The sequence below is a fragment of the Hyperolius riggenbachi genome, chromosome 4 (genome assembly GCF_040937935.1).
Source record: "Hyperolius riggenbachi isolate aHypRig1 chromosome 4, aHypRig1.pri, whole genome shotgun sequence".
NCBI lineage: Eukaryota > Metazoa > Chordata > Amphibia > Anura > Hyperoliidae > Hyperolius > Hyperolius riggenbachi.
The window spans coordinates 158,756,647-158,779,167 of record NC_090649.1 but is presented as its reverse complement, the minus strand read 5'-3'; the positions used below and the strand labels follow the sequence as shown (position 1 = coordinate 158,779,167).

At 44.8% G+C, this 22,521-nt stretch overlaps 1 protein-coding gene across 4 annotated transcripts in view; it reads left to right on the top strand.

Moving 5' to 3' along the window:
• GMPS (guanine monophosphate synthase) overlaps nt 1-17,095 on the top strand; it is a 93,594-nt gene extending 76,499 nt beyond the window's left edge. For all 4 annotated transcript variants that reach the window (XM_068280855.1, XM_068280859.1, XM_068280857.1 and 1 more), the window contains 4 exons: nt 2,493-2,608; nt 9,321-9,451; nt 14,842-15,014; nt 16,511-17,095. In XM_068280855.1, coding sequence (XP_068136956.1) covers nt 2,493-2,608; nt 9,321-9,451; nt 14,842-15,014; nt 16,511-16,612 — 522 coding nt within the window. In that variant the 3' untranslated portion in view covers nt 16,613-17,095. The remainder of the gene's footprint in view (nt 1-2,492; nt 2,609-9,320; nt 9,452-14,841; nt 15,015-16,510) is intronic.
• Nucleotides 17,096-22,521: the final 5,426 nt, after the last annotated feature.

Sequence of the window (22,521 nt, the reverse complement as noted above, 5' to 3'; positions counted from 1 at the left end):
CTGCAGCGGTGGGGAGAGGGAGGTAGAAGTTGGGGCGCCCTCCCCGTGGCTATGTCCCAGTGAGGCCGCGGCTCCCTCTTTCCTATCATGCGCCCCCCTTATTGCTCAGGGCGGTTAAACGCCCCTCGAAACGAGGCTGGTGATTTATAAGCGGTAACCCCCTTATGCTGTCCATAAATACTGTGTGTCTATTTCTCTGGCTGCAATGAATTGTCAGACTTGCTGGACATTTATTACCTCAACATTCCTGACATACATACAATTGAAAAAAAATTCATATAAACGCATACAAACAAGAAGCATGTTTCTTCCTCAGTAAAATGAGCCATGAATTAATTTTCTCACATGTTGCTGTCACTTACAGTAGGTAGTAGAAATCTGACATTACCGACAGGTTTTGGCTAGTCCATCTCTCCATAGGGGATTCTTCGCATAGCCTATATTCTTGATAAAGACACTCCGTGAAAAAGATTTATAAAAAGATGCTGGCCAGCCTCTGTGCTCGCTGCACACTTATTTGGCAGCTGGACAGATCAACTGCCATTTACTAAGTGCTTTTGAAAACAAAGAATCCTGAGAATCCCACATGAGGAGATGGGCTAGTCCAAAACCTGTCAGTTCTGTCAGATTTCTACTACTTACTGTAAGCGACAGCAACATAGGAGAAAAGTAATTTATGACTCATTTTATCGTGGAAAACCGTACTTCTTATCTGTATATGTTTACATATATTTTAAATTTTAAGATTTTTGCGACAGTGGTCCTTTAAAGAGAACCTGAGGTGGGTTTGGAAAATCCTATTAGGACACAGAGGCAAGTGCTGTATACAATGAGCAGCCTCTGTGTCCGATTGGAGGAAGCTTACGGAGGCGGGGAGGGAAGGGACACAAGCGGGGAGCTGCGTTATAGAGGAGGCGGGGGAGTGGCGGGGGAGTGGCGGTGACCTGACAACCTTCAGGTAAACAGCCAGCTAGCGACAATCTGCATGTTGCTAGCCTGGTGGTTTTTTATGAGGGACAATAGAGCCTGGAGAGTGTTTAAGGACACAGAGGCTGCTCATTGTATACAGCACTTGCCTCTGTGTCCTAATAAGATTATTCAAACCCACCTCGGGTTCTCTTTAAAGAGTAACTCCAGTGAAAATAATGTAATAAAAAAGTGCTTAACCACTTGATGACCCAGCCTTTACCACCCCTTAAGGACCAGCGCTGATTTTGCTGATCTGTGCTGGGTGGGCTCTACAGTCCCCAGCACAGAGCACAGATCAAACACCAGGCAGAGCGACTAGATCGCCCCCTTTTTTCCCCACTAGGGGGATGATGTGCTGGGGGGGTCTGATCGCTCCTGCCTGCGTGTGGCTGGCGGGGGGGGCACCTCAAAGCCCCCTCCACCGCAGGATTCTCCCTCTCCTCCATCCCTTCCCCGGAGATCAGAGGCTGCACAGGAACGGATCTGTCCTGTACAGCCTCTAACAGGCTCCTGCCTGTCATGTGACAGCGATCCCCGGCCGCTGATTGGCCGGGTATCGCTGATCTAGTACAACGCTGCTACTGTTAGCAGCGTTGCACAAATGTAAACAAAGCGGATTATTTCCGCTTGTGTTTACATTTAGCCTGCGAGCCGCGATCGGCGGCCCGCAGGCTATTCACGGAGCCCCCCGCCGTGAATTGACAGGAAGCAGCCACTCGCGCGAGCGGCTGTTTCCTGATTAATTAGCCTGCAGCCGGCGACACGGACTTTGCCGACGCGCGTTATGAGTGAGTGGTCGGCAAGTGGTTAATGTTTACAATAATGGTGTATAAATGAGTTAGTCAGTGTTTGCCCATTGTAAAATGTTTCCTCTCCCTGATTTACGTTCTGACATTTATCACATGGTGACATTTTTACTGCTGGCAGGTGATGTCAGTTTTTTTTGGCAGTTGGAAACAGCTGTAAATAGCTGTTATTTCCCACAATGCAGCAAGGCTCCCACAGTGTGCTGCCAGAACCATGGTCCTGACATCACACTGTGGGAGGGGCTTCACCACAATATCAGCTATACAGAGCTCCCTGATAATCCGTTTGAGAAAAGGAAAAGATTTCTCATGGGAAAGGGGTTATCAGCTACTGATTGGGATGAAATTCAATTCCTGGTTACGCTTTCTCTTTAACCACTTAAGACCTCTTCATTGAGAGGTTAAAGCCCTGTTGTCCCACTCGGGCATGCTGGTTGTCTGTGTTCCAGATAACGGGGGGGGGCGCAGTTGTAGTAATAAAGTTATTGGGGAATGAATGGGAGGTGCGCTGAAATGTGAAAAATGCTCAGATGCATAAGGTGGAAAAACACTGAAGGCTGAAGAGGTTAAATTAATTTCTATGTATTATTAATGTTGATTATTGTTCAAGGCATGGTCATTTTTTTTTTAGTTTGGGTCAATTTTAAGTTCTACATATGTCCATTTACCCTGAGAGGTAGACGAAAATGTTTTTAATAGTCTTGTGTTTTCTTATAGGGTGACTGTCGCTCATACAGCTATGTTTGTGGAATATCAAGTAAGGAAGCCCCACACTGGGAATCCCTCATGTATTTATCAAGGCTAATACCAAGAATGTGTCACAATATCAACAGGTAGTTGTTTAATTCATTGAATGAGTACAAAATATATTTTGGCCACCCACAGAAGGACACATCATGTGGATAGAGCAGGGGTGGGCAAAGTTTTATGCAATCGGGCTGCATTCCTCTAGAATGCGGCCCGCTCCTAATGTGTCTCCCTTCCTACCTCTGGTGAACAAGTGATGGGAAATGATTGTGTGTAACTCACCCAATCGCCATCCCAGCAGTGATCTCCATGGTGACTGCGGTGTCATGTGACTCGCTGGTATGTAATGACAGCATGTCAAATGACGCCGTCATTGCCATGGAGATCACCGCTGGAATGACTAACTAGGTGAGTTGTTGTGTAGTGTTGTGTGCTGCATGCAACCTTGAAAGGACCATGGGAGGGAGATGATGACAGCTGAGGAATCTGGCCCTCTAGTGATGGGCCGGCTTCATAGCGGGCTGTAGGGTGATTTGTTACGGTATTTTTCTCCTTCATGTAAGATAACATTAACCAGTCTCTGCACTTGGATGAGCATCTCCAGGTGATCCTTGAGGACGCCCATTCCGTAAACCTGAGCAGAACATCTTAAAAATTGCCTGCTGTTTTATGACAAAAGATGGCAACACTGACCCCTGTCTAATAGAACATAGGGTTGCTGAAGGGTTATTAAATTGGCATCTGTGTGAGTCTAGTCTCATACATGCACCCTCAAAAAACTAGACTGCCATTGATTTATCGCGCATGTGAAGATCGATGGTAATCCCAGTCATGCCCAGCAGGGAGTACGCCACTTGAGCAAGGGCCGCGCGCTCAGTCACAGAGTCATAGGTTTGTCATTTTCTTGCATTGTGGTGGTATGTGTCAGTAGCATCGCATCTCTAGTGTGACGCAAAAACTGTGTAAAACCCTCCTCAAAGGAGCAGTGCTTAGTCTGAGCCCACTAACGCAGTTGTGTCCGCTTTTAAATTACACATCAATGTCACAGATGCTGAACAGTAGATCGAAGCGGACACAACTGTATTAGTGGGCTCAGGCCCTTACTGATGGAGTATTGATCTTCAGGACTGTGCATTGTCAGGATTGTGTTCTGTATTAAAAAATTATTATTTTTTTGCTCTGGTGGGTAATATTTTGTAATTGTTACTGATGCAGCAGGTGATACATTTCAGGTAAGGCAGCAGTTTTGTGCTATAACATACAGCAGCACATACTGCTGCTTGGATTGCAGCATCTTCTGTTCAGACTGCAAGGGGAAGGTACATGCTGAATCCTTATGGGATAATTGCTGGAAGCAACCAAGATTTGTGGAGGAAAGCCTCTCGATAGTCCAGAGGCTTCCCTATCCATCCACAAGCCCTAATGTGCACGGAGGAGAGTGCAGTCATGAACAATTAGCTGAAAAATAAGTAATTTAAAAGATGTTTTGTGAATTGACTCCTTTAAAGAGACTCAGAGCTGAGTCATACTGACATTTTTTTAACTTACCAGGGGATTCCTCCAGCCCCATAAGCATGGATGTGTCCCTCGCCATCCTCCCGCAGTCATTCCCCGGTACACGGCTCAGTCTGACTGAGTGACGTCAGCCGGGGCCTTCTGCGCTTGCGCAGTAGATCCGCACATGCGCAGAAGACCCCCCCCGCTGACATCACTGAGCCGCTTACTGGAGAAGATTGCGGCTTAATGGAGGCGCCTTCCTCTAGATCAACAGGGATATGTGAGGGAGCAGGCTGGAGTTGTACTTTATACTGGTTGAACTCGATGGACGTATGTCTTTTTTCAAACCAAAATAACTATGTAACTATGTGACAGTGAGGGACACATCCATGCTTGTGGGGCTGGAGGAAGCCCCAAGTAAGTAAAAAAAAAAGTCAGTATGACTCGGTTTAAAGAGAATCTGTATTGTTAAAATCGCACAAAAGTAAACATACCAGTGCATTAGGGGACATCTCCTATTACCCTCTGTCACAATTTCACCGCTCCCCGCCGCATTAAAAGTGGTTAAAAACAGTTTTAAAAAGTTTGTTTATAAACAAACAAAATGGCCACCAAAACAGGAAGTAGGTTGATGTACAGCATGTCCACACATAGAAAATACATCCATACACAAGCAGGCTGTATACAGCATTCCTTTTGAATCTCAAGAGATCATTTGTGAGTTTCTTTCCCCCCTGAGGGGGGAGTGCATAGCAGAACCACAACACTGAAGAACTTGGCAGCCTTCCAGACACAGGCTGACAAGTCTGACAAGGGAAAGATACATTGATTTATTACAGAGACAGTGATAGTACAAAGTGCTGCAGTAAGCCAGAACAGATTAGAATAGCTTTTGGAACTTGTAGGATGATAAAAAACAGGATGCAATTTTTGTTACGGAGTCTCTTTAAGTACAAAGGCTGAATTCCCACTACATCCAAATATCTGCTTTTTTCCCCTCGCATGAACATATACAAAAACTGCATTAGAACTGTCAGCCCATTTAAAATTACAATAGGCTATTTCCATCTAAATCTATTTTTTTTTTCAATGCAGGGAACAGACAGCATGTCCCTTTTCTAGCCACTGCACTGTCTACTTAAGTCCATACGGTGAATGTGCATGGTACAATGCATACGGACATCTGTGGTGTCCAGAAAATGTGCTCAAAAAGATGAATGCGGAAACCGCAGGCCCAGTACAAGCTCTGTTAGATGGTATTTTTAGGAGGATAGATCAGCTAACCTTTCCCTTAATTTTCTCAAAAAAATTCAACAATCTCACTATTCCGTACTGCAGGGAAATGTAGAACCCAACCACTACCACATGCATATCCACTACTGACAGATTTTACTTCTATGGAATGAAGATCATTTTTTGTTAGATTTTGAAGTACCGGTAGTTCTAGTAGCAAAAAAGTCCACTGGGGAATTGCACACCACCTCAGAGGTGCTGGATTAGCATATTCGTACAAAGAAGATCCAGAGAATCCGCACACTCTTGATGAACCTAGTTCAATGTTTTAATTCCAAAAAAGTGACACATGCCATTCCATAAACCAACGATTCGTTTCGGGGCCCCGTGGGGTCCCCTTTGTCAAGGTAACAAAACACAGAATGGTGACATTGTGTGAAGCAGCCTAACTGCTTATAAGCAATCCCTCAAAACAATAGCCACTCCCACAGTACATTCAAAATTGCCGCTGCAAGACATAATTTGCATATGTACACAAAGCCTCAAATAATTATGCATCTGCTAAACATCAGGGAAGAACACTTCCCCCCTCAAGTGTAAACAAGCACAATTACCAATTGCTGGCTCCCCCATGTCGTCCCTCGGCTCGTCATGTTGCAAGGACCCCCAAACCAGCACTCTGTTCCAACCGTTAGGGCGGAAATCCCGCCTCTCCGCTGTGAGTGAGCCTACCCGATCGGTACACCGGACTGGCCTCTGCCAGCGTCACTCAGCATCGGGCAGACTCCTCCCCGCCTCGCTCATCGGTCCGTTGCGCATCGCGGCTGCGCACTGCGATAGGGTACTGGGATGGGTCGGCACATGAGTCCAGCCCACCCACGTGACCCTCCGTCGCCATGGAAACATAAACAAAAGCGCAACTACGCGTCCCTGAGTGCCAGAGGCGTCGCTGCCATAGCAACCCCAGCCCAGGCAACAGTTCCACGTCACCGCCGATCCTAAGTGTGCAGCATCTTCCTAGAATAAACGCGTACCTGAACGCCAGCTGCCGCAGCAACCTCAGTTCAGGATAACACGGAGCTATGCTCTAAAGGTTGGCTACACATTGGTTCGAAAACGTGGGCTACATGCTTCCCTGCTAAATAGCAAGGGAGACACATAGTAAAACATGAACAGGTGTTGGTTGAAATGGCAAATCCCCGCCCCACACAAACCGGACCCGCATAGGGGAGCAGGCACGGCAATATGTGAAAATACTCATTGCAATATGGGCAGGAACATTCATTAAGAGCACCATCGGTGAGAGTAGAGAGTAAGGAGGAACTAATTACAAACCACCAGAGCATGAGAAGTGTAGAGTGACACCGTGAGAACAAGAAGAACAGGATACCAATCACCCATAGTAAAGGACAGAGGAGTCCCTGCAATAAAAGGAGCAGAATTACATACATATATACATACTATGTACAAAACAGATCATAGTTACACATCAGCATACTGCTATGGACCCTATCTCTCAGAAAGAAAACAGGTTAGAGCATTATAACTATTCAAACCCGCAGGTGCCACTGTATTCAATGTGTATATCCAAAATGCCTCTCTCTGTAATAATAAGCGTTTCCTGTCGCCACCCCTTCTGGGTGTCTGTACCCACTCAATAACCATACCCCTCAGGGTGTGGACCTGATGCTGTTGTTCTAAAAAATGTAGCGCTACAGGCCTAGTAGAATCAGGATTTTCCCCCTTCTCAACGGCTTTGTACATGGTGCGAATGTCGCTGCGATGTCTCTGAAACCGTTTTTTGAAGGGGCCCGTTGTTTTGCCCACGTATGCCATGCCGCAAGGGCACTTGAGCATGTACACAAGTGATCAGTGTCACAATTCACATAATCCCGAATGGCAAATCTCTTGCCACTATGCGGGTGATTAAATGCATTACCCGTTATAAGTGAGTTACATATGTTACATTTGTAACACTTGTAACATCCCGTGCGCTCCGAGAATTTGAATGGTTTCCGCATATACTTTTGCCAGGGATCAGCCTGGACCAAAGTGCTGCGGATGTTTCGACAATTTTTGTACGCAAAAAGTGGTCTCTCTTTAACGACCGCGGTAAGCTTTTTGTCAGCCTGGAGAATCGTTTGATTCTTCATCACTGCGCCTTTTACTTGTTTGGCCAATGGCCCAAACGTCTGAACCAACGGTATACGTTCCTGATTGTTTTGTGACCTGGGGCCCCCTTCAAATCTCGCCCATGCCTTGCTGAGGGCCTCAGCAAGGATGGATTCAGAGTATCCCCGTTCAAGAAACCTGCAGCGCATAGATTCAATCTGTTTATTCCGCTCATTGTCAGTATTGCAAATTCTCAGGACCCTTAAGAACTGAGAAATGGGCAATGAGTTGACAAGATGCGGGGGATGATGGCTCTCAGCTCGCAACAGACTGTTGCGATCAGTCGGCTTTTGGTATATAGTGGTGGAGAGGCCTCCCTCCCCCTTGCTGACCTTGATATCCAAAAACGTAATGCTATCCTTAGAAATCTCGGGATTGAACACAATACCATCAGCAACACCATTGAGAAATACAATGAATTCCTGCAATTTTTCGGTATCCCCTTCCCAAATCACAAATACATCGTCTATGAATCTTAGCCAAAGTTTTACACGTTCTTTGAATAAGTGATTGGGGTAAATCACAGTCTCTTCCAAAAATCCCATAAAGAGATTCGCAAAGGATGGGGCAGCCGAGCTTCCCATTGCTGTTCCCTTCACCTGTTCATACCAATCATTTTCAAATCGGAAGAAATTATTGGTTAATACATTGATTAATAAACTGTATGGGAGCTTGATCATTATCTGATTTGCATAAGAAGTGGTGTACTGTGGGAGTGGCTATTGTTTTGAGGGATTGCTTATAAGCAGTTAGGCTGCTTCACACAATGTCACCATTCTGTGTTTTGTTACCTTGACAAAGGGGACCCCACGGGGCCCCGAAACGAATCGTTGGTTTATGGAATGGCATGTGTCCTTTTTTTGGAATTAAAACATTGAACTAGGTTCATCTAGTAGCAAAAAAGTCTTGTAAAAGTAATACCTTTTTAATGGCTAACTGATAAAGGTAATTATGCAAGCTTTCGGGTATCTAGTCCCCTTCTTCAGGCATGTTTCCAAGTAATGTATAGAGTGTGGTTGGCACTACAGCAGGTGAACTGTACTTGAGCGGGGAGCTGTCAGAGCCCACGTTGCTTAACTCACTATGGTGTGGCTGCGTGCTCTGATTGTAGTGACAAAACTGTGCAGGAGAGAGAAGAGAATAAGATCAGCACTGCAAAACTCTGTTTATTCCATAGTGAGGCACATCATAAGCAATACACATCAAAGTGAAAATAATGCAACATACCAGTGTGGGTAGCGGTGGGTGCAGGGCACTGTTAGCCTAAGGCCAATTTGCAAGTAGTTCCACAAAGTTTGAACATGGATTAAGTGGTGTAAACATTCTTATAAATTAAAGGTGATTTATGATACATTTTTATGCAGCATCTATTACAGTGTTGCAGTATTCTGTGAAACTATGCTATCAAAAGAGCAGGAACACATTAAGGTGCCTCTTAAGGGTCCAATTGTTCCTTCATATTCGATCTTTTGAACAGTTGTAAAGCAATTTTGTGCTATCCTGTTTAGCATGGTAAGTATTTAGTTATGCATATGTTTTGCCTCTGTCTGATTGCTGAGTGTGTATTTGAGCTATATAAGCGGTGCATATGAGGTGATGAGTCATTCAGTTGCAGCCCATGTTGGTGAGCGCTTGCTTTGTTTTCTGCTGTAAAGCAATTATCGATTGTTTCCATTAACAAAATGATATAAGAAGGTTTTACATTACGTTTCACAATTTTCTGTACAGTTCGATCATAAAAATCGTGTTAAAAGATCGAATCTGAAGGAAGATTTGTGCTGTTAATGGGCACCTTTACAATGTTGTTTTCTGAGATTTCTGCATAATTTTCTAACGGTAACTGTAATATTGTGCTGCTGGGAAATGACTACTAAATGTTCATCATTTTGTTTCCAGAGTTGTGTATATATTTGGAGCGCCAGTGAAAGAGCCCCCCACCGATGTTACCCCCACATTTCTAACAACAGGCGTTCTTAGTACATTACGGCAAGCTGACTTTGAGGCACATAATATCCTGAGAGAGTCTGGTAAGTTGCTGCCCTCGGATAATTTCCTCACTGTTATTCTGGCGTGTGGGTGGCTGCTTCTATAATTGCAATGACTCACTTGTTATTTATTTAGAATCTCCTAGCAATTAGTGTTGCACATAATGCTTGGTACATTGATTTAATACAGTGTAGCTTATTGCTGCCTCGGTATGTTGAAACACCTGTGGAGAAGTGTTCATAGTCACTCAGACTCCAAGGAGCCCACCTGCATGGGGTCTGCAGTCATTCAATGCTGTTGTATAACCGTTTACCATTACATAACTTTAAACCTAGTATTGCAATGTATTCATATTCTGCACAGAGCTTTTATGTGCAGAATTTTACAGCAGTACACTTTTTAATGTGAACTTGCTAAAGGCTAAAGCTGCAATAGTTAAAGGGAACCTGAAATGAGAGGGATATGGAGGCTGACATACTTAGTTCCTTTGTAAACAATACCATTTGCCTGGCTGGCCTGCTGCTTTACTTCTACACACACACACACACACACACACACACACACACACACACACACACACACACACACACACACACACACACACACACACACACACACACACACACACACACACACACACACACACACACACACACACACACACACACACACACACACACACACACTATGGCCCCCCCAAGATTAGCTACATTATTTGTCGCTATTTCTGAGGAAACCGTAGGGAAGAGGAATTCCCTGTTCAAAACGCACGCCAGGGGCGTTCCTACAGGGTCTCCCTAGCCACTCCCCTGCCTCCCTGCGTGCTGATGAGAGAATGAATATCTATTTCCAGCATCGTGACCCAGAGGTCAGGAGCTGCGTTTTTTGCAGCTACCTGAGTCGCTCAGCCCTTGGATGAGGTAGCCTACTTTTTTTTTTATTTTTATTTTATGAGCCCACCTCAGGCTCTCTTTAATACAGTCTTAACCACATGAGTTTGGGGGGGGAGGTTTCTGTTACAGTGTCATATTTGCACACAGGATTGGTCATTAAAGCAAGTATTTTCTTTACACTAACTTCAAATAAGGGTGATGTTATCTGCATATTTACATATTGCTTAAACCAATATCTTTGCACCTTTGTGCTTTTCCCCCAAATTTTGGGATAGAGCATCTCCGAATGTCATCAAATGGCAGGAGGGGCGAGTGGAGAGAACAATGCTCAAGGCCTAATTGATTCAGGGGAGGTGATCACTGGCTGAGGCATCAGGGGGCAGCCTCTGTACATGCTAGATTCTCAGCAGTCGTTATTAGCTGCCTCAGCCAAATTTCATCTAGTGTCTGTATGAGGTATTATTTTGGAAAATGTAGTTCCTTGTACAAGGTGTACTTTAAAGGGAACCTAAACTGAAAAGGATATGGATTTTTCCTTTTAAAATAATACCAGTTGCCTGACTCTCCTGCTGATCCGGTGTCCCTAATACTTTTAGCCTCAGCCCCTCAACAAGCATGCAGATCAGGTGCTCTGACTGAAGTCAGACTGGATTAGCTGCATGCTTGTTTCTGGTGTGTGATTCAGCTACTATTGCTGCCAAGCAACTGGTATTGTTTAAAAGGAAACATCCATATCCCTTGCAGTTTAGGTTCCCTATAAAGCAGTGTTCCCCAACCCTGTCCTCAAGGCCCACCAACAGTGCATGTTTTGTGGAAATCCACAGAGGTAGTTAATCAGCTCTGCTGAGACACTAATTACCTCACCTGTGATTGTGTGTGGTTTTCTGCAAAACCTGTACTGTTGGTGGGCGTTGGGGAACTCTGCTATAAAGGATATCCGAGGGGATTAATAAAATCTAACTATTACCTGGGACTGCTTTCAGCCCCTAGAGGTCATGTGTGTCTTTTGCCGCAGCTCTGATCTTCTTCCGGGTCCCACTGGCAGTCTCTGAAATATCGCCTACCCCCAATGGGTTGAGGTATTCTGCTCATGCCCCACCCGAGAGCACACCCACGTCACCGGAAGTTGGCTTCAGTCGGGGGTCGGCGATACTTCAGAGGCTGCCAGTGTGACTCGGGATAAAACTGAACCTATGGTGAGGGACACACATGACCTTTAACCTCCCTGGTGTTACGATTATTTCCAGATTCAGGGTCGAAAAGCTGTGCAATTTTTTCACAAGCTTTTAGACCCTAAAAACAAGAAGAAAATCGTACCACAGAGAGATCTGTAGCAGCTCCTGCATATATTACTCAGTCAGGCACGGGATTATCGCTCTGAGCTGCAGATCTCCATCCCAAGCCTGACTCGGGATTACCGCTAAGGAGGCCAGCGGCTGGAAGAAGCCCCAGGTAAATAAAGCTAGATTTTATTAACTGTCTTGGATATCCTTTAACCTCCCTGGCGGTAAGCCCGTGCTGAGCACGGGCTATGCCGCCGGGAGGCATCGCTCAGGCCCAGGCCCCCCCAGACCCCGTGCGCTGCCTGGCCAATCAGTGCCAGGCAGCGCTGTGGGGTGGATCGGAGTCCCCTTTGACGTCACGACTTCGATGACGTCGGTGATGTCATCCCGCCCCGACGGCATGGCGACGGGGGAAGCCCTCCAGGAGATCCCGTTCTTTGAACGGGATCTCTTGATATCCGATCGCCGGCGGCGATCGGAGGGGCTGGGGGGATGCCGCTGAGCAGCGGCTATCATGTAGCGAGACCTCGTCTCGCTACATGAAGAAAAATTTTTTTTAAAAAAAAAAACGTATTTGCTGCCCCCTGGCGGATTTTGACAAACCGCCAGGAGGGTTAAGCTTAATAACCGTCCAAATGGCTACCGTTTTGCTATTCAGAGTCTGCTGGTAGAGGCTTGTTCACTCTACTACATTTCTTACTTGCAGCCCTGACTGCAGACTATCTAGCATGGCTTTTAGTCCCTAAGCAAATGTTTAGCTTTGTTGATGGACTTTCTTTAACTCCTCTGACCAACCCGGAACTATGATTATTTTAGCATTGTGCAAATCCTCAGTGTTTGCATCTACTTAACTAAATACATTGTTTCCTAGTTACAGCATTGAACAAATAGCAGAAAAGGCAAAAGAGCTTTAAGGCCTTTTAGTTTCCTTACCATTTTACAGCTTTATAATAATTTGGATTTAAGGGCATAACTTAGTATATACTCGAATATAATTCTGGCAATTTAGGTCTGATTCACTTCACAAAAGTATAGGTGTCGACTTATACACGAGTCACGTGCAACACTGAGCACACTGAGTAATGTGTGTACTGTTAGTGACATTCCCATTGGCAGCAATTTACCCAGTGGTAAGTTATACTTTGAGGAAAGGTAATGCCAAGAAAACAAAGGTCTGAAAGTCTTGGCATCAACCATTAACAAGGAAAGGGGCAGGGGAAAAAATACTGGGCTGCAAGAAGGGGGGTAAATAATTGTAGCACTTGGGGACCTGAAAGAGGTATTGGCTGCACTTAAGGGACAGGAGGAGTTAATGGCTGCAATACTGTATTCAGTGCAGTCAATAACCCCTCCTGAGCCCCAAGTGCAGGCATTAACTTTACGTAGACCTATACTCGAGTCAGTAAAAAAATCCTGCTTAAGAGGGTCGAATATTGGAGAGTCAACTTATACACGAGGTCGACTTGTATTCAAGTGTATACAGTAAATTGAACCTGAGCCGAAACTCAGGTACACAATCACAAACTTGATCCTAATGAGGCTTCCCTCTGCATCCCCCGTTTCCACTCGCAGACTCTCCAAACATTACTGAGTGCTTATCGGTAATGGATCGGGGCCGCCCTCCTCCTCATTCACAAGTGTGGCTGTACTGCGCCTGTGTGAATACGGCTTTGCACAGTAAGCCAGAGCGGCTTGTGCATGAGTGGCTTACTGCTACTACGCAGGTGCGGCTGCACTCGTGCCAGAAGAGGAGCGCCACCCTGATCAGCTGAAGGGTCTCAGGCAGCGACAAAGAACCAGAGGACAGCGTGGGAAGCCACATTGTGATCCAGAGGCTTCCCTCTCCTTAGGGAAGTATGTGGTTCTGGACCTTGGATCAAGAGTAGAGAAACCGAGAGCCCAATATAGTGTAGTATGTTAAGTAAAGGTTATCGTGAGAAAATTATACTCAAACGTGGGTTACCACAAAGGCAACATCTGTATAGGCAGGTAAGGAGATTAGACCTGTCTTCACTCAGGGATAAGAAGTCGCTCTCTGTAGATGCGAAAGGGGGAAGATCACCCCTCCACCAGGGGTGGACACGGTATAGCAGTAGGAGAACAGAGGCGCCAGCAGGATAAAAGGGGATAAAAACTTTAAAATTTGCTGCGAGGAAGTGGTGGACTTATCTCCATAAAGCAGACACGAAAGACTGAATAGTAGCAATCACATTTATTAAATAGTACCGCAAAAAAGTGCAACACGTTTCGCAGGCCCAGCCCGCTTCATCAGGCAATAAACATGGGGACAAAACAGAATTTCGGCAATAGCAGGTGTAGCGCTATACCTGATATTGCCGAAACTCTGTTTTGTCCCCATGCTTATTGCATGATGAAGCGGGCTGGGCCTGCGAAACGCGTTGCACTTTTTTGGGGTACTATTTAATAAATGTGATTGCTACTATTCAGTCTTTCGTGTCTGCTTTATGGAGGGAAGTCCTCCACTTCCTCCCAGCAAATTTAAAAGTTTTTGGGCTTGATTCACAAAGCCGTGCTAAACAGTTAGCACGTGAAGTGCCGTTCACGGACTTTTGCGTGCGCAAAGTGCCGCGATTGGCGCGATCACAGACTTTAACGCGCGCAAAGTGCCATTTGCACGCAAAAGTCCGCGATCGTGCGAATCGCGACACTTTGCGTGCGCAAAAGTCAGCGAACGGCACTTCACGTGCTAACTGTTTAGCTCAACCGTGCTAAACCGTTAGCACGGCTTTGTGGATCAAGCCCTTTATCCGCTTTTATCCTGCTGTCGCCTCTGTTCTCCTACTGCTGAACCTTGGATCAGGCTCTCTTAGGAGTGATGAAGTTTTGTTGCTCCACACCTTCTGCTCATTCACTTCCCTGCTGCTGAATAGTGGAGATTGATTTATTTTTTTCATTTTGTGATACTATTTTTTTTCCCATCGTTGTCCTGGTACATTTAACTTTTCTCACAGCAGATGTTTGTGATACTATTTTTTTTCCCATCGTTGTCCTGGTACATTTAACTTTTCTCACAGCAGATGTTTTTACAGGGAAGGGTGATGTGGGAGGTGTGTGTCTGGCTGTATACTAGACATTAATGATGGTTCTCATACCCTCCTCAGTCTCACATTGCAATCACTACATAACATAACCTACCTTGTGCTGCACATGTATCTGCTTGGATGTGTGAGGCAAAGAGCCACCTTGATGTAATTTGGACAAGTGTTTTCCTAGCATACTTTGCTTTTCCCATAGGTTATGCTGGCAAAATAAGTCAAATGCCTGTCATACTGACGCCACTTCATTTTGACCGCGATCCTTTACAAAAGCAGCCATCGTGTCAGAGGTCTGTTGTAATAAGGACATTTATCACCAGCGATTTTATGACTGGAATTGCTGCTACGCCAGGCAATGAAATCCCAGAAGAGGTACTGTTGTTTCTTCCATTTCCGTATATTTATTTAATGATGTTTCTGCTATAAAGATAATCAAAGGCCTCTTTCAGACGGGGAGGCTGAACTGCACTCTTGCTGGGCAGGTCAGCCACCTGCGATCGTCATTCGAGTACAATTTAAATGCAGCCGAATGGCAGGGGTTGTAACACCACGCGTGTCGAGCGCTGCCACGTGGTGGCTCTATCTGGAGAACCACAACATGTGGTGTCTGAGCTTAGCTGCGGTCGCACAGATTTGACTATTGGGGGGGAGGTGCCTTTCCAGCACTTGTGCAGGAGAGCGGCTGACAGGTAATGAATTCACCCCCTATCAGATGCGTGTCTGAAAGAGACATAACAATTCTCAAATTACCAAACCACCTCTGCTTCAGACTCTGAGGTAAAATCTGCAGCTACCTTTGCCACAGCCTGAAGAATGATTGAACTGCTGACAGTGCACCTGCCATTTGCTCTGGTCACAACAACCCACATTCTAATGCTTGAGCTCATTTATCAGGCTAGGAGAAGGGTGTACAGTGCTAAAAGGGCTCTCTGAAACATCTGCCATGTCGAGTATAATTTTATGCTGTACCAAACAAAAGGTTTACCATGGGATCTTTCAGACCATGCTCCTTATTCCATTAACTTGTTCTAGGATTTTTAATCACCAAAAAGTAGGCGTAAAAGTACTATTAAAACTATTTTAAGTATTTTCTTGTTTGCTGTTGCCTTAAAGGGCATTTTATTGATAAGATGTGAAAATATCTCATAGGAGAAAACACTGGAGAAATGATTAAATAGGGCCCTTGTGCGATACATTAAATTTGAATGTATCCGACAGTGGGTTGAAGTGAATATTTGATGCAAACATCACAGTGGCATGTCGTAATGGAGTCTTATTACTCATTCCTGTTTTTGGTGGGGTTGGGGGAGCTGCGCGTGCTTGTACCTCATTCAATAGAAGTGATTGCCTCCCATCAGCCAAAGGCACGTCTTCACCCTAATGTAAACCAGAGATCAAAAATGGCAAGAATCGATACTTACCCGGGGCTTCCTCCAGCCCCATAAGCACGTGTGAGTCCCTCGCCTTCCTTCCATAGTCTGCCGTTCAGCCGCGATCAGCCTCGGTAACTGGCTCAGTTGTGGTCTTATGCGCATGCAGACCCCGAGTAAGTATTGATTCTTGATATTTTTTGATCTCTGGTACACTTTAATTGCTTAAGTCATTTAATCATAATCCTTTAAACCCATATCACACTACATGTACAAAAATATGATGACTATCCAGTTTGTCAATCCAGAAGGCTTCCCTTTGGAGTAACATCTTGTTGGAATGTGTCCCTTCTCGTATAAAACTTCTAGGATACTTCGACTTCATTGGGATTATCATTAAACTAGTGAGATGTGATACATATTCAGGAGTAGCAGACTCCATGTTTTGGGATGTACATATTGTATTGATGATGTCTTTACGTTTGCCTCCTTCTACAGGTTGTGTTGAAGATGGTGACAGAAATTAAGAAGATCCCAGGAATTTCTCGAGTAATGTACGATCTGACCTCTAAGCCCCCAGGAACTACTGAGTGGGAATAATAAAATGTGTTTTAATCTGGTGTAAAAGTACTGTGTGCAGCTTGACGTTTATCAGAAACCATTCCCAGTGTTGACATGCAGTACTGTTCAGTTGACTGGAGCTGCTACTGTGCACCGCATCTGATTCCGTTCAGAGCCTGCACCCAAAGTATGCTTCTGTTGGGTCATACTTACATGGGGCAGAGGACTTGTACGGGTAACAACGGCAGCAACTGCCTGAGGGCAAACAACTCATCCAGCTTGCCTTTTGTCTTACGGAATCCGCCTGTTCTTCATGTGTTTCTCTTGTTGCATTTTTTCTTCTTTCTTAAAGACTTTCTTTGTTCTTTTTTTCTCGTTTTCTTTTGTAAAATGTAAAAAAGGCAGTTCATTTATATACATTTATCAAAACCATTGTAATAGCCCAATACTGTAAAATGAATAACTGATGTGACCAACAGCTTTTGAACAGATTTATTATAAATAAATATTTTGCCAAATGGAGTTGCACATGTCTGTCAGCTGTTAAGGTTACAAAGGATTGTATGTGAGCAATTACATAATTGCGTTTTCATATACTGAAAGTTTGCCTATAAAAAGTGAACTATGACATTTTTAGTAGTAGCTGGTACTACTACTTGCCTATAGAAAGACAATCGGTCAGTGTGACAACATACGTAGGGCTGAATTCACTAAGCATTACTTAATTCTGTAATGCAGAAAACAGCTGATTTTACATGTAGTCAAATAATTTACATCATCTGATACTGCATTGAAAAGTAAAATGACCAAATAGTGGGGTAAAGTTACCAACTATTGTGGTAAATTACCAACTTGTGTGGCAAATACCTCAATAATGTAAATTCACAGAGATTAGAGCATTTGATAAAACAAGTCTGATGTTCTGGTCATGTCTAGTAGAACAGTGGAGAAGCATGTGATCAGTTTGGTCAGGTGATAGATATGTAAGTTTCTGATTTGCTAGCCATGATCATGTGCTAAAGAGTTTTCCAAATCAATCAGCTTATCAAACAAATCACATAGATCTCCCAGACACTATCTTCACCACTGTTCGGTATTTTGCCTCCAGCCTCTAGCATTCAGGAAAAGGCAATGGAGACGGCCAATAGGAGTTGCCCCATCTTACTACTCGCTCCCTTTGATCCAATGTACTGCCAGGCGGGACATCAGAAAGGAAAAAAATAGCTGCAGGGTGTATTCATAGAAGGTTTCTCGTTCCCTTTAGGCCAGCGTTTTTAGTTGACCCTCAGAGTCCCATGCAGCTGATGGATTCCGGAGGCTGCACAAGACTCCAGGGGCCAGTTGTTACTCTTCTCACACACACACGTACACACACACACACGTACGTACACACACACACACACACACACACGTACGTACACACACACGTACACACGTACGTACACACACACACACACACGTACGTACACACACACACACACACACACACACACACACGTACGTACACACACACACACACACGTACACACACACACACCCACACACACGTACACACACACACACGTACACACACACACACACACACACACACGTTCTCACACACACACACACACACGTTCTCACACACACACGTTCACACACACATTCACACACACACACACACACACACGTACACACACGTACACACACACACACACACACACACGTTCTCACACACACACACGTTCTCACACACACACACGTTCACACACACACACACGTTCACACACACACACACACACGTTCACACACACGTACACACACACACACACACACACACACACACACACACACACACACACACACACACACACACACACACACACACGTTCACACACACACACACGTTCACACGCACACACACACACACGTTGTCACCTGGAGACCTGTGGGCCCCTGTTCCTGTCTACCTATACTGGGAACACCTATGCCTGGTTACCTATACTGGGAGACCCTATTCCTCCCTACCTTTACTGAGAACACCTGTGCCTGGTTGCCTATACGGTATTCAGCCCCCTTGAAGTTTTCCGCATTTTGTTACATTACTGCCACAAACCTGATTCAATTTTATTGGAATTCCACTTCAAAGACCAGTACAAAGTGGTGTACACGTGAGAAGTGGAACGAAAATCATACATGATTCCAAACATTTTTTTATAAATAACTGCAAAGTGGAGTGTGCGTAATTATTCAGCACCTTGTTTCAATACTTTGTAGAACCACCTTTTGCTGCAATTACAGCTGCCAGTCTTTTAGGGTATGTCTTTACCAGCCTTGCACATCTAGAGACTGAAATCCTTGCCCATTCTTCTTTGCAAAACAGCTCCAGCTCAGTCAGATTAGATGGAATGTGTTTGTGAACAGCAGTTTTCAGATCTTTTCAATAACTTTATCCCTGACCTGTCTGGTGTGTTCTTTGGACTTCATGGTGTTGTTGCTCCCAATATTGTCTTAGACAACCTCTGAGGCCGTCACAGACAGCTGTATTTGTACTGACATTAGATTACACACAGGTGCACTCTATTTAGTCATAAGCACTCATCAGGCAATGCCTATGGGCAACTGACTGCACTCAGCTAAAGGGGGCTGAAAAAATACGCACACCTCACTTTGCTGTTATTTATTTGTAAAAATGTTTGGAATCATGTATGATTTCCGTTCCACTTCTCACGTGTACACCACTTTGTATTGGTCTTTCACATGGAATTCCAATAAAATGGATTCATGTTTGTGGCAGTAATATGACAAAATGTACCTAATATAAGGGGCCCCAATTCCTGGTGATGTTTCTCTGCATCATTTTCATACAGGGGTTTCCTGAGATTTGAAAAAAAATTGAAGGGTTCCTCTGCTCAAAAAAATTTGAGAAAGGCTGCTTTAGACATACAGATCTATAAAGTTATACACATGTACATCTAAAAGGATGCCGGGGATAACATTTACTCTTCAAAGCTGTTGCAGGACAGAAGCAGGAACGGCTCATGCTGTAGACCACTTTTACCCGACAAATCATCACAACACATTAGCAGAACACAGGTTGAAGAGACATACTTTACAGGTGGTTAGACGTGTACATTTTACCGAGAAGGTCTTAGTTAATCGAAGCAACATTTGTTGCGGTAAATTACCAAACTATTACCGCATGTGTGGAAATCTTAGTGTATTCAGAAATAAAAGTCTAAAATAATGAATGCGGTATTTTACCGGCCTATTTTTTTTTAATCCGACATGTCTGATCAGGATTCTATTCGATTTAATCCAATTTGCCATTGTTTTGCAATGGCAAATCGAATTGAATCGAATCCTGATCGGATATGTCGGATTTAATCGGATCATAAATAGAATCGTAATCGAATCGTACAAAGAATCGTATGGTGTAGATTGGGTTGAAGGGTAGGTCAGGGATGTTCAACTGCAGATCTTTGATCTGTATGTAGTCCTCAAAGCTGGTGAGATCTTTGGCGCATTGTGGACCACACAAATCAAGGAAACTTGTTAAGCAAGGAATAAAGCCAAAACCATTAAAGCTAATTTAAAGCCAGGCCGTTTAATCGCTGAAAGGCTTCTTAATCTGATACAATGAAATGAAGCTGCTGCTATCTGCTTGTTGAAAATGTGGTTACAGTGCCATGCTGGAATGCAGTTCTGACTTGCAGTCGGCTGCCCAGTGCTGCCCCATGCTTCTGGCTTAATATCCAGCAGTTTGAGTCCTTGTTTACTTTCTGTAGGATGTGCACCCAAGCTAGGGATGCTGAATGGAATGTCCTGAGCAGTGGCCTGCAAGCTGCTCCCACAGTCTGCATACATGAAATAAAAGGGCAGGGGAAATGCCGCTAGTAGAATATTGCTAAATTTAGCAATATTCTACCGCTGGATTGCGATAGTAAAGTATCAGTAAGTTTTTCCAATATCTTATTTTGACTCGATCTAACCCTACTTTCGCACAGAACACTCCCTCTACTGATTCCTAACCCTAAGACCCAACCTGGTGGTGCCTAAAACATAAGACACTCCCCCTCCTTGGTGGTGCCTAACCCTAAGGCCCCGTTCAGACTATGTGCGTTCCTAGCCGTTTTTACAGAACGCATACGGGCAGACTTTGCGCATAGAAACGGCTACTAATGTTTTCTAATGGCCTCATTCACATGTATGCGTATGAGACGCATACGTTTCTCATCCGCATTGCTGCACGCAGATCTGTGCGTCACTCACAAACGGATGCAATGAAAGTCTATAGATGCGTATCAAAAATGCGTACTATTGCGTTTTTAGCGTGCATTTCCCATAATTCTTTTCTGTTTCCTGTGTGACATGTGTGCAAAACGCATTTGAAAACGCATACAAACGCACATGTTTTTTTACCTTGCGTTTCTTTAAATTTATACGCATTCTGCAAATGCTGACAGTCTGAACAGGGCCTAAGACCTTCCCCGGTGGTACCTAACCACCCTCTCCGTGCACCCAAATGTAACTCCTTAGCCACATTATAAAAGCAGTGATTTGCTGCAAAACTGATACATTTCTGCGCCCGACAGTGGGGCAGCTTTTACAATGGGCATCTACGGCTGCAACGCTTTTTTCGTAAGGGCTTATGCTCCCTTTGGATCTGATTCGCCATATTCCTGCAGGACTCTGAAACTAGATTTAAAAAAAAAAAAAGTCTAATAGCCTTCGTGGAATGGATAGATGCAGCTTTTCTCTTGACCTATCAGTTTACATTAGGCCTTGTTCACATTGCGTTGCGTCCACGTTTGGCGTTTTTTGATGCGGTTTTTCATTCAGATTCCCGGCGATCACCTGCTCGGTTTTTTTTTTTTTTTTTATGTGAACTGCTTTTCTAAGCATAAAAACATCTAAGGATCGGGTGGCCAACGATTGTATATAGCACCACTCAAAACTGAGGAGAGGTCAAGGTAAACACTGTACTCAAGTAACCACAAAGAAACCTTTTACTCTTCATGTGCTTATATCAAAATTCCTTTATTAGCTGCATACAAAAATTCCCAGCAAGTGTGTATCTGAACCCTCCCTTTTAAAACCACTAAAATACAATCCTGGTCATTGCATAGACATATGTGGTACCTATTGAATCATTCCCCACTGTCATTGTGACGGTTACTTCCAACTGTGATCGCCCAGCATAGCCTATGCTAATCACATTGGTCCACCAATCACCATTTGACATCTGTGGGCCCACCACCGACGCACACCATGAGGCCTCCTTTCACACTCTCCTAAATGGCCATCAACCTCAGTATTTTCGCCCCCCGCTGACAGCGGTAGTCCCTTGACCGCCTCCCCTGTTGTCTATTAGCCCATATGCTATCTGTATATTGTCCCAGCTATCCACAATGGATCCATCACGCTTTGAGAAAGCCCCGTGGGCGGGGCGAAACGCGTCAGCGGGCGGGTCCTGGTCTAGACCATGTGAGTACTCACGAATCGGAACCGCCGCCGCATGTCTGTGGACCTCCTGGGGAAACTATACGTGGTGCACCGGCTTCAAGCTGCGGGGTGACGGAGACGTCGGGCGATTGAAAGGATGTGTCCTGAGCGGTGCTCCCCCGCGAAGATGAGCAGTGAATTCCGGTAGCGGTTACGTAAGTGAAAGATCGTTCCCCACATTGCCACACACCCCATAGGCTGCAACGCAGGCTTGCCGCTCTTGCTGTTTGCGGTGGGACTTTGCCTCCAATGATTATATAGCTCTGATTGGAATATCCAGCACGAAGCTTACCAAACCAGGAAGGAGCTGCAAGCAGTATTATCCATTGTGGATAGCTGGGACAATATACAGATAGCATATGGGCTAATAGACAACAGGGGAGGCGGTCAAGGGACTACCGCTGTCAGCGGGGGGCGAAAATACTGAGGTTGATGGCCATTTAGGAGAGTGTGAAAGGAGGCCT